The 18,233-nt window shown below is 34.1% G+C and overlaps 1 protein-coding gene across 5 annotated transcripts; it reads right to left on the bottom strand.

Moving 5' to 3' along the window:
- Nucleotides 1-3,396: 3,396 nt before the first annotated feature.
- On the bottom strand, nucleotides 3,397-16,441 carry LOC110093333 (2-methylene-furan-3-one reductase). Of its 5 annotated transcripts, none has more exons than XM_028695557.1 (4): nucleotides 15,981-16,440; nucleotides 14,250-14,573; nucleotides 13,402-13,561; nucleotides 3,397-3,443 (listed from the first exon to the last, which is right to left on the bottom strand). In XM_028695557.1, the coding sequence occupies exons 1-4, from the start codon at nucleotides 16,392-16,394 to the stop codon at nucleotides 3,412-3,414; spliced, it is 930 nt and encodes a 309-aa protein (XP_028551390.1). In that variant the 5' UTR covers nucleotides 16,395-16,440; the 3' UTR covers nucleotides 3,397-3,411. The 5 variants fall into 5 exon arrangements, with proteins under 5 accessions (XP_028551390.1, XP_020673840.2, XP_028551391.1 ...); XM_020818181.2 differs by lacking the exon at nucleotides 3,397-3,443 and adding an exon at nucleotides 4,474-4,538; XM_028695558.1 differs by lacking the exon at nucleotides 3,397-3,443 and adding an exon at nucleotides 11,929-12,309.
- Between the last annotated feature and the right edge of the window lie 1,792 nt (nucleotides 16,442-18,233).

Raw genomic sequence — 18,233 nt, forward strand, 5'->3', positions numbered from 1 at the left:
TTGAAGTTTCTTGGCATCTTATGCTCTAGACTTCTTGTCTAGTGGTTGGGAGAGAATAATCCTCCTCTCGAATTGAGGATCACTTACATCTTGTTTTGTGTTTATTTGGTTTTGATTCTCTTATTGCAATACATCTTTTTGGTGCTGATTTCACCAATTAGTGATAAGTTTTCTTGCGAACTCAAATATTTTCCTTAGAGTTACTTAACTCAAGTATTTCCTATCAATAAACCACAAGAAAAAATCATGAAAGTTGAAAAATAGCTTCTTCTTTTTTTATGAATGATAGTTTTGTTTAACTTTACTTTCTGTATAAATCCTTTATTTTTGCTCTGCAGGTTTTCTGATACTTAAAGGGAAACACAGATGGAAATAATGAGATAAAGTAATACTAAAGCATACAAAGAGTTTTTTTTTTTTTAAGTTCCAGCTGATTGAGTTCTTTTATACAGTTTTTAACATTTGCATACGGAAAATAGAATAGAAATCTGACTGTTGTATTCTTGAATGGCTGTGGAAATCATTTTTTTATTTTATTTGCATTTTTTTCCAAATGGATTCTGTATTCTTTGACTGCGTTCAAAATAAAAATGTATGGATTTGTAGCTAAAATAAGCCAAAAGATTTGCCAAAAATTCTTTATTTTTCGAGCACAACATCAAGCCTTTATCTCACTACGTGGGGTCGGCTATATGAATCCTTTTTCTCCATTGTGTCCTATTAAAAGTCAAATTCTCGTTTAAATCTAATAAAGAAAGGTCATTCCTAATATTTTTTAACCAAGTCTTTTTAGGTCTGCCTCTATCTTTCTTAATATAAGTCAAATCTAATACCTCTACTCTCCTAACTGGGTCGTCGGAAGGCCGCCTTTTTATGTGACCAAACCATCTAAGGCGATCTCTCTAATCTTATCTTCTATTGGAGCTACTCCAACATTTTCACGTATATGCTCATTTCATATCCTATCTCTAAGGGTAAAGCCACTCATCCACCTGAGCATCCTCATCTCTGTCACACTTAACTTAGTATTATGCTTCTCTTTTAATGGCCAACATTCGGCACCATAAAGCATTGCAGGCCTCACTACCATCTTATAGAATTTTCCCTTAAGTTTGAGGGGTACATTTCTATCACATAATAAGCCCGATGCATTCCTCCACTTCAACCATCCAACTTGAATTCTGTTGATAATATCCCCATCTATTTCACCATCACTCTGAACAATTGATCCAAGATATCTAAAACGTGTACTCTTATTAATGACTTGTCGTCCAAAGTCACAATCCCCTCACTAGGTCTATTACTACTAAAATTACACTCCATATATTCTGTTTTAGATCTACTCAAGCGAAAACCTTTAGACTCTAAGGTTGACCTCCATAATTCAAGTTTACCTTCAACTCCCTCTCTAGTCTTATCAACAAGAAGAATATCATCAGCAAAAAGCATACACCAAGGTACATCCTCTTGCAAATGTCTAGTGAGAACATCCATGACTAAAGCAAAAAGATATGGGCTTAAGGCTGATCCTTGATGTAACCCAACCGAAATAGGGAAATACTTGGTCAATCCACCTTGTGTTTGAACACAAGTAATAGCTCCTGCATACATATCTTTAATGATTTGAATATAAGCATTATTGACTCCTTTCTTTTCAAGAACTCTCCATAGCACTTCTCTTGGAACTTTATCATATGCTTTTTCTAAATCAATAAATATCATATGTAGATCCTCCTTATTTTCTCTATATTTCTCCATCAAACCTCTTAATGAATGTATGGCTTCCATAGTCGACCTACCCGGCATGAATCCAAATTGATTTTGAGAAACATTAGTATCACGCCACAACCTATGCTCCATAACTCGCTCCCATAGTTTTAAAGTATGACACATTAACTTAATACCTCTATAATTCGCACAATCTTGTGCATCACCTTTATTCTTAAAAATAGGAATTAACACACTCATTCTCCACTCATCTAACATCTTCTTAGTCTTCAAAATAGTATTAAAAAGTTTAGTAAGCCATGAAATTCCTTCATCTCCTAAGCATTTCCACATCTCTATTGGAATATCATCAGGTCCAACAGCTTTTCCACCCTTCGTTTTCTTTAAAGCCTCTCTAACTTCAGTTTTACTAATACGCCGATAAAAAACATAAATCTTTATTTTCATTTAGGGTGCTAAGGTCACTATAGTTAATCTTATTTTCATAATTGAAGTGTGAATTGAATAATTTTGTAAAAAATTATATACATAATTAAAAATATATGATATATAAAGGGAAAATTTTAAGACTAACCATGTACTAAGAGTATAAGCATAATTATAAAAAAATAGGCAAAATCGTCTATTAAACGGGCGACTTATGCTTGACTAAAATGGTTAAGGACGAATGTGGCGAGGAAGTTGCAAATTGATGTTGCATATAAGTCGCCCATGAATGGGCGATTTGTAAGTCAACTGTTAAGCAAGCGACTTGCATCTAATTAAAAAACTTTCCTCTTCCTTCTAGATCTCATTTTATCCGGGGAAAGTTTTATGACTAAGACTAACTATAAATTATATTAAGAGCTTAAGCATTGCTATAAAAATTTAAAAATAGGCAAAATTGCTAGTTAAATGAACAACTTATGCTAACTAGGCTAAGCCCGAATCAGATAACCATTATGCTAAGTAGACAAAGAACGAAAAAAAGTAATTATCCATGAGTCGCCCGTTTAAGGGGGCGACTTTTAACCTTGTTAATTAAAAAAAAAATTAAATACTTTTTTATGAGTACTGTTTAAAAGTTTAAATTTAAAAAGAAAAGTCTACAAGTGGTACAAGAAGATGGTGAGTCATACAAAAATTTTATATAATCATTTTTTCTAGCTTGTACTATAAAATTTTAAATTTGATTTTACTATTCAATTTTTTTTTCTGAGTTGTATTGCAAATCAAATCTAAGAAATTATATTATCAAATCATTTCATATTGACAGATCAATATGTGCTGTCAAATCATTTTATACTGACAGGCTGACAGCTCAATGTGTATTTTCATATCAGTTTGTAATGATATCTAGTGACCTTGATTCCCCAATCTCGCATGAGGGTATAAATGTCACGACCCAACCCGACCGGAACGAATCTCTTCGCGTCGGGCCGCGACAAATACAGAAAATCCAAGATCTAGCTTTGGAATTTGCTTCAAAACTTTCTTCCAAGTATTCAAACAAACAGAAACACAGAGCTGTTATAAACTTCAAATACATATAAAGAAATGTATCCACTATTTTTTTCTTTCTTTCATCAAAATAATCATATACAATACAGTGCATGGCTACCGACAGAAAACAGAACAGAAAAGTCATGACTGTACAAAAATCAAAAGTACAAAATACCTAATCATTGATTAGACACTGAACGGTTAATCCAAGACTTCATTCTCTTTCCCAGAACCTGAAAACCACGCAGAAAACAAGGATGAGCTAACAGCTCAGCAAGACTACACTCACCAATCAAAATCTCCAGAAATTCACATCCGAAAACACATCAGAAACATTTATTCAAATAGCCGTACAGAAATCAGATAATCGTACAGAAATCAGAATATCAGACAGAATTCATATAATCAGACAAAACATATACTTGAATTCAAATCAGAGTGCAGAACAGATCTTATAAAACTTTCTAATCACAGAACGGATCGGATCGTACAAATCAAAATTCAAATCAGATAAAATCACAATTCATATATCACATTTCACATATCACATATCAGATATCCCTGACCCTAACAGAATCTCGACGAATTCTGGCCCCTTATGCCTCCCTTCCCTGACACTGACAGAATCTCAGATTCTGGCCCCTTATGTCTCCCTTTGTGCTTATAGCACCAGAACAGAATAGATATACAGAATTTTTCAGAACAAAACTTATTTTTAGATTTCTCAAATAATTTATTATTCGATTAAAACACCGCCGAATTCAAAATACCCGGTAAAAATATTCCAGAAAATACACAAAACGTGCACAAATGTCATCTCATAAACATACCAAAAGTTACGCAGTAAAACCTTTATCAGTATAAAACGAAATCAATTATTCGCTAACGGAAATAAAATCCGAAACAGAAAAGTCGTCAAAATCTTCGTTTCTGAAAATTAAGAAAGGCGGAATGTGCCTTACCTCGAGTCGGTCAACTTTTTCAACTACAGCTACAGACGAAAACAGACAGAAGTCGCCCAAAAATCACTTTTTTTTTCTTTCTCCTTCGATTTTGTCTCTCCTGCCTTTTTCTCTCTCTTCAAAATATCTCATTTCCATATATATCCAACCAGATTGTCCCGGACAATCGCAAATCGTCCCGGGACGATTTTTCCTCTAGAAAAAATTCTTTCAGACGTGTACAGTAATCGTACCTGAACGAGTTGCTCTCTGAAAAAATTTCGTCCAGACGAACCCCATTTCGTCCTGGGACGAACTTATCTGTCCAGAATTTCCTTTACAACCTATACCGATCGTCCCAGACGATCCAACTTCGTCCGGATGAACCTGGAAGGAAAAACAGCTTTCACAATAAATATGCAGTGTAGTGGTATACCCAGGGTTTAACTAATTTGCATATTCTTATTAAATAGATCATCATGTATTCACTATTTATATATTTGATTTGGAGTGCCCCAACGAAGCAGATGATTCAAGAGGGTAGAGCTACCCACTGATGAAATTCTTGAAGCAAAGACAAAAGCAAATGAATATTTTCGATATTGTATGCATTTTTGGAGCGAAGATGAAGATTGTGCATTGTGACATGTACATAATGAGGTTATGAAAGTTAAGCTGCATATGACCGGCAATGATCTTATAGATGTGAGCTGAAGATATATACAATAGAGGTTCGAGGAGGATACTCAGCATTGGGTACCGTTGCAGTTCCTCAAGTGTCGAATTTGTGAGATCAGACGCGACAAGGAAGGTTATGTTGAGCAGATTGTTGAAAGATCATGCTCGATGTTGATCATTATATTTTTTATCACATATGGCTTTATCGAGAGGATCATTTCTTGTTAGTCCTAACGAACCCTAATGGGAGTTCTTGTGTCAGGATTTAAGGAATTCCTGAATGCAGCAGACTAGCAGTATATTCAGCAAAAGTTTGAGTACCATTTCAAATGTTGTCCAACATAGACAACTTCAATCGCCCCTGCGTATTATAATTACAAAAATGTAACTTAATATAATTGTTAAGATGTTTTTTATGTTTTAAGTTTAGTTTTATTTACTAATGTTAAAATATAATATCTTTGATATTTCATAATGCTTATTTGATGGTAATGTAGTTATTATATTTTGGTTGTTATTTAATGTATTAGTTGTATTTTGGTAACATAAAAATTTTTATGTTTAAAGTTAAATTAATTAATTACCATTTTTCTGTTTTATTCCTTTAAGCTAAATGATTAAAAAAGACATCATCTAATCAAGTAAAAAAGATTAATTAATAACATGATACTAAATTAAATGATCTATAACATAAGCATAATGAAGTACACAAAATGATTAACTAACGTCGCCTACGTGGCCTTTGTGGTAATTCATTAGTGCCTGGAGTGTAATGCTGTGGAGGTTGTTGTGGCCTTTGACGTAACATATAATATTTCTCCACAACAACTTCTTCCTCAGCTATGTCATATGTATGAAGGGAGGTTGATACAAAATTTGGACTAAGGTATGCTTCCAAATTTGCTGACACCTGATAAATGAAGGTCCTCAATAGGTGTCTTTAACATGTATAGTGTTGCCCATGACTTGTACCACTGTAGGTACTAATTCACCAAGTAGTACTGCTAATCAAGAAGCTCCTCTGTAACTATATATCAATTCCTCCTCTCCCATATTGTAATGTGGGCTTGGTGGTACAACATCCAATTCATGTCTGATTTCCCACGACTATCTACCTTTTTGAAGCTCGGATCCATAGGTTGGACATTAGTAGTGGGGCACAATCCAAATACTTTATTTGGTAAGTGCCACTCAACCATATTCCAACTAATCAGAGGCACTCGTGCAGTCCAAATGTCCTCACATATCAGACAATTATGTGCGACATGCGCATGAATATCAGGCGTGTATAGCTGTTAAATTACCAGCTTATTCAACAATTACTTAGATGAATTAAATAAAGTAAATAAATTACGCATTTTTTAACATTAAAAAATTACCTTGCTATAAAACAAACCATCAAGCTCATCTCTATAGCTAATGATGTTATCGACGGACAACTCTCTTAGTCGATCCTCATTCCACCTATTACAAATAATCATAAATAAACTAAATTTATTTACATATAATATTATTAATAAAATAAATAGATTAGATTATTTCATACTTGAATCTAATGCTAAGACCATGTAGTTCTACTGGAAAGGGAACATGAAGCATTGATTCTCCTACATATAGATGCTCTCAAGCCAAGATTTGTAACAAATGAAGGCATCCAACTATATTGGCTCTGTTGGGCTATGTTGGTTCTCCCAACTCCTTGTAAAAAATGGGCTAAAATTGCTCCCCCAAGAGAGTATGCTCTAAAAACTGTCAAATCCTCTATAATAGTAAGATATTGTAAATATATATTTGAACTTGAACTATCCGAGAGAAGATGACAGTCCAATATGAACAATATATAAGTCCGAACATGCTTACAAAGATTAATATCATTTAGGTCTAAGTAGGAGTCATGCCAAAACGTCTATCGCGACAATCTGAAGGGAATACAAAGTCTCTGCATATGTCTGTTTCCATAAGAAATATGGATGTGATCGATGATCAAACGGGTCATGATATAAAATATCTGGTAGTGGATGACTCCCTAGTAGGTCATCGGAGCAATCTGGCTAGCTCAACTAACGTCTTCTTGCTCCAACAACAGTATAACCTATCAAATCTGAATCATCTATATGGAAACCCAAAATCATAGCAACATCTTGCAAAGTAATGGTCATCTCACCCAACTATAAGGTAAAAATTGTTTGTCTGAGGTGACCATCTCTCTACTAGAGCCATCAATAGATGGTGGTCCATCTTTAAATATCTCATTTGACGTATACAAACTAGCACAACCATTCTTAAAGTATCAATAAACTTTGAGCAATTAACCAGTCATTTGTTTACCATTAAAAGATCTGATGCTGCTTTAAATATTATTTCATATGAAGACAATTAGTCAGTATCAGTTAACTTAAACATTCATCATAATCATAATAAGTATAATGAAACGTGATAGACCCCATTAGGATGGACTGTCCTATGTGCACTACATAACGAAACAATATTAGGATAGAGCTGAGTTAGAGGTGGAGCATCACTAATACCCTCTTCTGGAGGCTCATCGGTGGCCCATTTTTTTCTAAAACATCGTTAGTCAGTTGCCATTTGACCCGACAAAATAAGGAGAATTAAAAATACGTATTAAGCAATCAGAAAATAAATTTTACTACGAAATCAACATTAATATTGATATGAATTTTTGGTAAATGTTGATTTGCTAATGTTGATTTCGTAGTATAATTTATGTTCTGATTGCTTAATACGTAGTCTTAATTCTCTTAATTTTTTCAGGTTAAATGCAACTGACCAACGATGCCGTAGAAAGAAACGAGCCTCCGAAGAGCCTTTAGGAAAAGGTACTAGTGATGCTCCACCTCCAACTCAGCTCCATCATAGCATTGTTTCGTTACATAGTACATATAGGGCAGAGCATCCTGATAGGGTACATCACATTTCATTATACTTATTATGATTATGGTGAATGTTTAAGCTGACAGCTACTAATTAGCTGTCTTCGTTGGGAATAATATTGAAAGTAGTATTACATTTTTTAATGGTACATGAATGGTGGATTAACTTTCCAAGATTTATGGATGCTTTAAGAATGGTTGATCTAGATTGTGTAAGCCAAATGAGATATTTAAGAATCAACCACCATCTGTTGACGACTTTAGTGGAGAGGTGATCACCACAGACAAATAGTTTTCACCTTACAGTTGACGAGATGACCAATACTTAACAGGATGTTGCTATGATTTTGGGTGTCCTTATAGATGGTCTTCATATGATAAGTCATACTATTGTTTGAGCAGGGAGACGTTGGCTGAGGCGCTGAGTTGGCCAAATTGCTACGATGACCTACTAGGGAGTCATTCACTACCATATATTCTATACCATGACCAATTCGATCATCACATCACATCCAGATTTCGTATGGGACAGACATATGCACAAACTTGTATTCCCCTCAGATTATTGAGATAGACATTTTGGCATAACTCCTACTTAGACTTGAACTTGAACGATATGGATTTTTGAAGGCATGTTCGAGCTTACATATTATTCATATTAGGCTGTCATCTTTTCCCGGATACTTCAGGTTCAAAGATACACTTACAGTGCCTTACTATTATGGAGGATTTGACAGTTTTTAGTACATACTCTCTTAGGAGAGCAATTTTAGCCCATTTGTACAAGGAGTTAGGAGAAGCAACACAACTAAATAGAGCCAACATAACTGGATGCATTTATTTGTTACAGATCTGGGCTTTGAAGCATCTATATGTAGAACAACCAATACTTAATGTTTTCTTTTCAGTGGAAGTCCATGATCTTAGTGTTGGGTTCAAGTATGAAATAATTTAATTTATTTAATTTATTAATAATACTATATGCAAATAAATTTAGTTTATTTATGATACATTCATAATAGATGGAATGAGGATCAGTTAAAAGAGTTGTCCGTTGGTAACATCATTAGCTATAGAGATGAGCTCAATGATTTGCTTGATACCCAAATAATTTCTTAATGTTAAAAAATGCATAATTTACTTGCTTTATTCAATTCATCTAAGTAATTATTGAATGTATGTAATTTGGTAGCCATACACGCCTGATATTCATGCCCAGGTCGCACAAATTTGTCTGATAGGTGAGAACATTTGGATTGCATGAGTGCCTCTGATTAGTTGGAAGATGGTTGAGTGGAACTTGCCAGATAAAGTACTACAATTATTTGGATTGTGCCCCACTATTGACATACAACCTATAAACTCGAACTTCAAAAGGGTAGATAGTCGTGAGAAACCAGACATGGATTGGAAGTTGTACCACCAAGCCCACATTGTCATATGGGAGAACAGACGTAGATATATAATTACAGGGGAGCTTCTCGATCATCACAGTGACTACTTGATGCATTAGTACCTACAGTGATACAAGTCATGGGAAACACTATACATATTGAAGGCAACTGTTGAAACTCCCACCATGATATATCCTAGAGCTCCCTTAGAGTGCCTTCTGGTACGTTAATATGGAACATAGTGTTAATTTCTTAGATGAAATTTGTTGTAAAATAATTTTAAAAATTTATCTTGTTAATTCAAAGGGATTTTTTCATGGGTACAGAACATGCTTTGCGACATCACTTCAATGGTACAGATGATACACAATAACATAAGGACTTAAACACGGTGGTGAAGCTTTGCCGTGGTTTTCGCAAACAGTTACATATTTGGAATTAAAGATACTTTGATGATAGAAGTGAGCATGCTACACCATTTTCCATGACCGAAGATGCTTCTCAGCATTATAGTTGATTTGTTGGACCCTCTTCTTATCCTGATCAAGTGTCATCAGATGACCTCTTTAGTTACCAGGTGCCAATAGATTTGGAAGAATACCTTAGGCCAGATTTTGTACCAAGCTCCCTTCATACAGATGACATAACTGAGGAAGAAGTTAATGTGGAGGAACATCACATGTTATGTCAAAGGCTATAATGACTTCCACAGAATTACACTCCAGGCACTGATGGATTGCCACTGAGGCCACGTAGGCAACATTAATTGATCATTTTATCTACTTCATTATGCTTATGTTATGAATCATTTAATTTAGTACCATGTTATTAATGAATTTTTTTACATGACTAGATGATATCTTTTTTTAATTATTTAGCTTAAAGCAATAAAATAATAAAATGGTAATGAATCAATTTAACTTTAAACATAATAGTTTTTACGTTACAAAAATATAACTAATATATTAATTAACAACTAAAAATAACTATTACATTATCATTAAATAAGCATTACAAAATATTAAAGATATTACATTATAAAATTAGTAGATAAAATTAAACTTAAGATGGAAAAAACATCTTAATAATTATATTAAATTATATTTTTTTAATAATATGCATGCGTGATTGAAGTTGTGTTTGAGTTATACAGTATTTAAAGTGGTACTCAAACTCTTATTGAATATACTGTCAGTCTGCTGCATTCAGAAACTCCTTAACTCCTAACTCAAGAACTCCCATTAAAGTTCAATTGAACTAACAAGAAATGATTGATGTGAAACCAGGAATTATTTCTTAGAAAATTAATAGAAGTTCGTTAAAGTAATGATAATACAATCCCAAGCTTCTCTAATTTAACGATTCAATGAAAATCTTAGAAGTTAACAAAGTCTAGCCAATCAACTTCAACTAAGTTTACAAGTTCTATAAAATAACAACTTCAATAAAGTAATGGAAATGAGTGGTCAACAAGAATCTGGCGGTTAACAAAGTGATTGTCTCACCTTGAGGCCACGCTCATTCATCTACTTCTAGGTTCGTTGGGAGAAGAAGAAACATGCTAGTGTTGAAACCACTCCGAGGATGACGATGCCGTAGATCTGTAGGGAAGAAGAGGATGGCGCCGGATGTGGAGGAGACACGTGACGACGACCTTTGATGATCCACGTGTAGAAGGAGAAGTGGTCGTCGATGGAATCCACTAGCGTTGGTAGGATCCGATCCAAGTATTCTTCGACGGTGTCGTCGAAGTCAAAGCCGACGTCGAAGAACGACGATCAGAGCATATTAACTCTCCCTTGGTTATCGTATTCAAACCCGAATTTCCACTCGGGTTCCTCCATACATCATCGAGGAGAGATAGAAAGGTTGCCGCGATCAATTCTCAAAGAAAGGGAGATGGGTGGTCGGCGGGTTGGAGAGAAGAGGGGAAGGCCAGCGGTGGGGTTAGGGTGAGGGGAGATGGCGAAATTTAGAAAACTGAATTTGATTTCAGTTTTATGACTTTAGGAGGGAAATAATGATGGAATTTGAAAATCCTAATTAATGCAATTAAGGCATTAATTAAAAAAAAAACAAATTCGGTGAAGCTAATGTGGAGCCAACGGTGGGGAGAGAAAGGAGGAGTTTAAAAAAAAACTGAAGTTATTTTCAGTTTTAGTAAAATTGGAGGGAGGATTATTTGCATTTAATTTGTGATTTCAAATCACAAAAGGGGATTGAATGCAAACTTAATTGGGGGCTTGATAGGGGGGGCGGCGGCATGAATAGAGGGAGAGAGAGTTGGGGAGAGAGGGAGAAGAGTTTCCAAATTTAGGTGGATGATGTGGACAAGGATTTTGAAAACTCCAAATTAAAGTAAATTGAAATTTGATTCAATCATGCAAACTTTCCTAATTTGGAATCCAAATTTGGAAAGAATTCAAAATTTGAATTCTAAATTTCAAATTCAACATTGGATGAGAGAGGGGAGTGGACCGGATGGGGAAAGGAGCGTCGAGGAGGTGTTTGGCCGGGATGGTGGTGGTGGCCGACGACGAGATCCAAGGAAGGGCCGGCGGTGGGGTTAGGGGAAAGGGATTTTTGTGGAGCTTCTAATGAGAGGGAGATGATGAACAAACAAAATAAAATAAAACTAGAGAACTCACTAAGAGATCTCAAAGGAAGAACTCACTAAGAGATCTTTTCATGCACTCACAAAGAGAACAAAGAGAGCAAATTTTCATTCATTAAGTAAATTATCCAAAATACAAAGACCAAGCCTTTATATAGGCTCAACAGGCATACGGAAAGTAAAAGACTACAATGCCCTTGGGCAACAACAAACATTAATTCTCTCATAGGGGTACAAAAGGAAAAAGACAAGAAATATAAATGACATGAATAAAATAAAACATCAAAAATAAAGACTCTGAATCATGGCCGTCGATCAGCGCCTCCGGCGATGGTACACATGTCAAAATCTGATGTCCCCATCAATGATCCTCTCGATGAAGCCACATGTGATAAAGAATACAATGATCAAACATCGAGCAATGATCTTTCAATAATATGCTCAACACAATCTTCCTTATCGCGTCTGATCTCACGAATTCGACACTTGAGGAACTGCAACGCACCCAATGCTGAGTATCATCCTTGAACCTTTGTTGTACATATCTCCAGCTCACATCTTTAAGATCATTACCGGCCCTATACAACTTAACTTTCATAACTTCATCATGTACATGCCACAATGCACAATCGTCATCTTTATTCAAAAAATGTATACAACATCCAAAATATTCATTTGTTTTTGCCTTTGCTTCAAAAATTTCATAAGTGGGTAACTCCAAACTTTCTTTCAAATGAATACAACCCTCTTGAATCATCTATTTCGTTGGAGTGTTCCAAATTAAATTCATAACTGGTGAGTACATGATGATCTATTCAATAAGAATATGCAAATTAATTTAACCCTGAGTATACTACAGCATTGCATATTTATACATTCATGCGAGATTGGGGGAACCAAGGTCACCAGATAGGCATATATCATTACAAACTAATATGATAACACACACTGAGCTGTCACTAAAAAGTGATTTTACAACACATACTGATATGTCATTATTGTGATTTGATAATACAATTTCTTAGATTTGATTTGACAATACAACTAAAAAAAAAAAAAAATCTTTGAATAGTAACATCAAATTTAAAATTTTATAGTACAAGCAAAAAAAAAAAAAATGATTACATAAAATTTTTGTATGACTCATCATCTTCTTGCACTATTTGTAGATTTTTTTTTTTTTAATTTAACTTTCAAATAGTACTCACAAAAAAGTATTTAATTTTTTTTAATTAACAAGGGTAAGTCACCCGCCCGTCAAACGGGCGACTTATGGGTAATTATTTTTTTTCGCTCTTTGACTAATCAGTATAACGACCATCTGACTCAGCTTAGCCTAGTCATCATAAGTCACCCGTTTAACAGTCGATTTTGTCTATTTTTAAATTTTTTTATAACCATGCTTAAACTCTTAATACAATTTATAATTAGGCTTAGTCTTAAAATTTTCCCATATATAAAGACATCTTAAATTTTTAAATAATTTATTGAGTGGGTGAGATTCTAGTAACGATATGATCTTCATTGTCATACCCAATAACCTTTTGGATAAAAGAAGAATTAAAAAATTAATAAAGCATACTTAATACCTCATTTAGCAATAAACTAGATTGGTTATAAACAGTTGGAATAAAACTGATGATGGATAGACAAGAGACAAAGGAACTTACCAACAGTATCATATACCACATCAAATTTTTCTGGCAGTTCTTCAAAGTTTTCCTTGGTATAGTCAATTGCTAAATCAGCTCCCAAACTCTTCAATAGCTCTAACTTACCTGTGCTTGAAGTGGCAGCAACTCTTGATGCACCATAAACATGCTTTGCCAACTACAGAAAAAATAAAATTTAACATAGTACTTTACAAACATATCACTATATAAAGCTCCAATAATCTATTTGTGCGACATTTAAGAACTACTATGTAAGGTGTTGGTCCAATTTTAGGATAAATTGATCCTGTAGGTTACCACAACAATGCAAATGCCTATATATAGGCATTATACACTGATGTAAAAATTTGGAAAAATTTGAATAAAGCTTTAGGCTAGTTTTCCTCCTCCAAATTCTGCTCTCTTCTCTTCAAAAAAAAAAAAAAAAAATCTGGTCTCTTTCCTCTTCTCCCTCTCTCTCTTACAAGAACATCAAGAAAATCTCAAAAAGCTCTCAAGAATTCCTCATGAAGTTCTAACATAATACTTAGCAAAATCAATGCTTATTAAACTTAATATTTATCAATGACAAAATCCATCATGGCTGTTGAGAAATTTTTGTATTGGCCAGCATAGTCTGATAATGAGGAATTAGCCACATATTTCACAAGTGACTTATAACTTTGACATGTGTTGCAACTCAAAATGGCAGAAAGATTACTTGCTAAAAAGGATTAAGATAAGAAAGGCATGCCATTCATTAAGAAAATAAGAGATGTACGCAAAGTAGTTGTCCAAGCATTTTTTATTTTTTCTACAAATGCGTTATAGTCAACTTTAGTTTGAAGGTTTATAGAAAATTTTACCTGAATCACCAAAGATCCAACCCCACCTGCACCACCTAATACAAGAATAGATTTACCAGCAGAGAATCCAGCTTTCTCTAAGCCTTCATTTGCTGTCTCGATAGCTAGAGGTAGCCCTCCAGCTAATGCAAAGTCCAGATTGCTGGGTTTTAAGGCCAGCAATTTTTCTTCAACTGCAGTGTATTCAGCAAGCGATCCAAACTGTTTAGGATACTCTAAAGCTTTCTCGTTGATATCCCCATATACTTCATCTCCTTCCTTTAGGTTCTTTACCTTGCTTCCCACCTTGACAACTACACCAGCAACATCATAACCTGGAACAGTCTATAATGATAACAGAAAAAAAATTTGTTAGTTGAAAGATATTGATTTATTGGCTTCTAGCATGCAATATCAATGCTAGTATCTGATTTTCTTGGAGAAAGGCTGTCTTGCGAAAGTTAGTTGTACTTTCTTTTGCCGCATAAAAGAATGAACAAGTAATGATGCTGAAATGTACAAACTAGAACCAACTTTGTTATAAGAATAGAAGGAACATTAAACTTGAAGAAATTATCCCGGAAGACAATTAACGCACAAGCAATGTCAGATTTAAAAATCTCCTTTTACGGCTACTGGGAATGAAAACTTTATTTAATAAAATACAAAACGTCAAATTTACATTATAATAAAATCTTATATGTTGCGAAATTTCTAATGTGAGGTCATAGTAATATTAATTATATATTAAGTGTTATCTAATTTTAAGCATATAAAATTCTTTAAGAATATTAAAAAAACCCTAAAGAAAGACTATTTTCCAATGGCACTAATCTCCTATAATGGGTAAAAGATTTCTATAGTTGATGTGGGATTCCTTAGCCACTAATTTCCTGTGGTGGATTTCTGGTTCTGCCTCCTGTAGGAGATGCATGACTTCTATTCCTATTGAGGAAACTCTACATGTACATTTTTGATAACTTAGTAGTGGTTTCTTATGCATGAGCATGTGACAATTTTGTCAAAATTCACATATCATGGACTTGAAGCAAAATGATTTTTTGAAGAAATTGAAGTCTAAAATAGATTCTAAGACATGTAAGTAATGTAACTTAACATCTTTGTTTGAATAAAAATCCTTCTTTCAATCTCTAATCTTATGCGTGTAAGTTGGAGGTGTAATTCATAGAAAATCATCTCATTGGAGATCGCCCTACCCTTTATTTTAATTAAACCTTAGGGATTATTGTTCTCTCTCAAAGCAAAAGGGGGCCATAACTATCATATCAGTTGTGTTAAATTTCACATAAATCATCTATCTCAAATCATTACCCTCCAAAATTCTCAAAAATCATCCTAAAACCATTATTCCCTACCAAACATCTCATCAAAGCTAGATTAAAAAAAAAAGGCCCGATCGCACTCATAAGCTAAAACTAAATTTAGACTGAAAAAAAAAAAAGATAACGCGACGCACCTAAATCTCAAATGATGTTTAAAAATTACATTTGCTGAATTTAAAACCATAATCCCTCTGACAAAAGAGCAAACAAGTTTGTTTAATATATTTACCCTCAAACCTTGAATCCTGTATCAAATTCTGAACCAAAATATCGCATTAAAGTTTCAACATATACACAACCAAGCAACACATACAACTGTTCCAAAAAAAAATCAACAAAATGAACTAAATTTGACAAAAAGAAAGAGATAAAACACACACACACAAGAGTTCAAGCATCATGAACTCACAGGTAATGGAGAGTCAGTAGCCTTAAACTTCCCCTGCCTCCTTTTATAATCCACAGGGTTGAGTCCCGCAGCAAAAACCTTCACAAGCACTTGGTCCTCTTTAACCTCAGGCACGGAAACCCCCTCATCTAACCTCAGGACATTAACATCTCCATATTCTTCATAGACCCATGCCTTCATCTTCAAAGGGATTTCAGAAACTGAAGTAATGGTCTGCGTGGTAGATGGCCCAGATTGAGCAGACGCAGAGATCCTTAAAAAAGTCCGATCACGAACTCGATTCCTCCCCAAAGTTGTAGTGCAAATTGAAGAGAAAATATTGCGAGCTGGTTTTGTATTGAAGTTAGAGGAGGAAGAGAAGAAAGGGGAAAAGGCTTTGAGAGATGGAGTGGTGGAGAAAAGAGCTTCCATCATCCAACTGTTTCCGCAAGGAGCTTCTAGTCTTTCCTGAAGCTCAGTTATGCGCAGATTTTATGTAGATGTGATGTGGGCACCGCTGGTGAAGCTAAGGGAATCTTCGCAGCATTTTATTTCAATTTTTTCTGATTATCTTTTTAGAAAAAAAAAAAATATTTTGATTCATAGAAAGAAATAAAAATTTACTACAAGAAAAGAAAACATTGTTTTATCCTCCATAATTATGAATATTCATAGAATACTAAACAAACTCAACTAATTAATCATCCTTATCAGCACTAATTAAAATAATTTAGATGTTAATCACATACTCACAATAGTCCTCACACTAGTAATAACTAATCAATCTCTTAACTCATGAAACAATTAAAAGCTTATATGCGGTTTCATGATATTACTCCCCCTCTCACAATGAATTTGCACTCAAGGTAGAACTTCTCGATCAATCCACAAGAATTCAACTGCACCTTCTCAAGCTAACACTATTTGTGAACTAGACCAATACTAAAATTGCAAAATAAAATATTGATCAATGGACACTTAACGAACTCTTTGAGTATATCCCATGATAAATAATCATGAATATGACAACAGTCTTTTTAGACACAACTCTATATCATAAACGTTTGAAAAACCAACTCTTCTAAAGTATATTCAATAAATGCACTTACAATATTATTGTTCACAATATGTATATTTTGATCTCCAATGATAAGTTTGATGTTCTCAAGAGAATATCCAAAATATTTTAGAATAATTTTCTTGAAGAAGAAATATCATCAATAAAATTGCTTGATTTACATGTGCTATGATCCACTATTGATTTGGATTTGATTTGTTGCTCCAATTTGCTCTCAATATGTGTCAAATATCAAGGGATATCATTCAAGATTATTGTGATGATATTTTCTTCTCTTTTCTATTTAATTGCATTATCATCCATTGTTCTTGATGCATTTTGCATCACTTACCATATTATCGACCATAGATTTTTTGGATCGAGCTTGTTGCTCCAATTTGCCCTCAATTTCAATCGTGGGTTCACAATAGATTCAAAAGTTCATTGTGATTCCTTTAGGTTTATAGAGGTCTTGATTGATCTTTGCAACACAAAAAAAAAAAGTCAAATTGAGCACCGAGAGATTAAAAAAGGAGAATCACTTATTTGTAGGTGAGTATCAAAGAAAATAATAGAAGGTACACAACATAATTTAAACATATAAAATATGCATGATGAAAATTAGTATAACTATTCATCAATCATTTGACTATGACAACAACTTTGACAAGTACTCTTAGTTAAGTGGTTAAGTTATTTGAGCAAATGACCTTGTGGAGTAGACATCCTTGATAGAGAATTCAATAGCTTGATAGTAAGGGTTAAATTAGGACAATTCATTGATCGAATGGACAAGATTTTCTCTAGAATGACTTGAGCCTTTCAAATAAGTTGTAAGTTTATTTTTGGCCAATGACTCAACGAACAAAGTTAAAATTAATAAGACGCTTGACCAACCTAATCTAGGCAAATACGAGTGTACAAGAATTGATAAATGACAAAAAATTTCCTTGATTAGGCATGAATCTCGAGGCATGTCTATGCAAGAAACTCTCAAAATTAAAATAAGAATCATCCAAACTCTGATTTCAACAAACTTATAGTTAAATTGAACATCTCAATAAGGCGAACTCAACGACACTAAAATCGAACCAATCCAAGCGAGCTCGAACAAGACAAAACCAAGGGTTTAAGGTATGTTTGAAGGTTTCAAAGCATTAATTGGATAACCAAATGATCGTCGAATATGGTGTGCTTATATTCAAATTGAGTAGCTC

The sequence above is a fragment of the Dendrobium catenatum genome, unplaced genomic scaffold, assembly GCF_001605985.2.
Source record: "Dendrobium catenatum unplaced genomic scaffold, ASM160598v2 fragScaff_scaffold_658, whole genome shotgun sequence".
Classification (NCBI taxonomy): Eukaryota; Viridiplantae; Streptophyta; class Magnoliopsida; order Asparagales; family Orchidaceae; genus Dendrobium; species Dendrobium catenatum.

Coding starts and splice junctions, on each gene's coding strand:
- LOC110093333 (XM_028695556.1), bottom strand. CDS start 16,394: ATGATGGAAGCTCTTTTCTCCACCACTCCATCTCTCAAAGCCTTTTCC. Junction 14,574..15,980: donor CTACTGACTCTCCATTACCT/GTGAGTTCATGA, acceptor TTATCATTATAG/ACTGTTCCAGGTTATGATGT. Junction 12,543..13,401: donor TGTGGTATATGATACTGTTG/GTAAGTTCCTTT, acceptor CTTATTGAATAG/ATCATCATGTACTCACCAGT.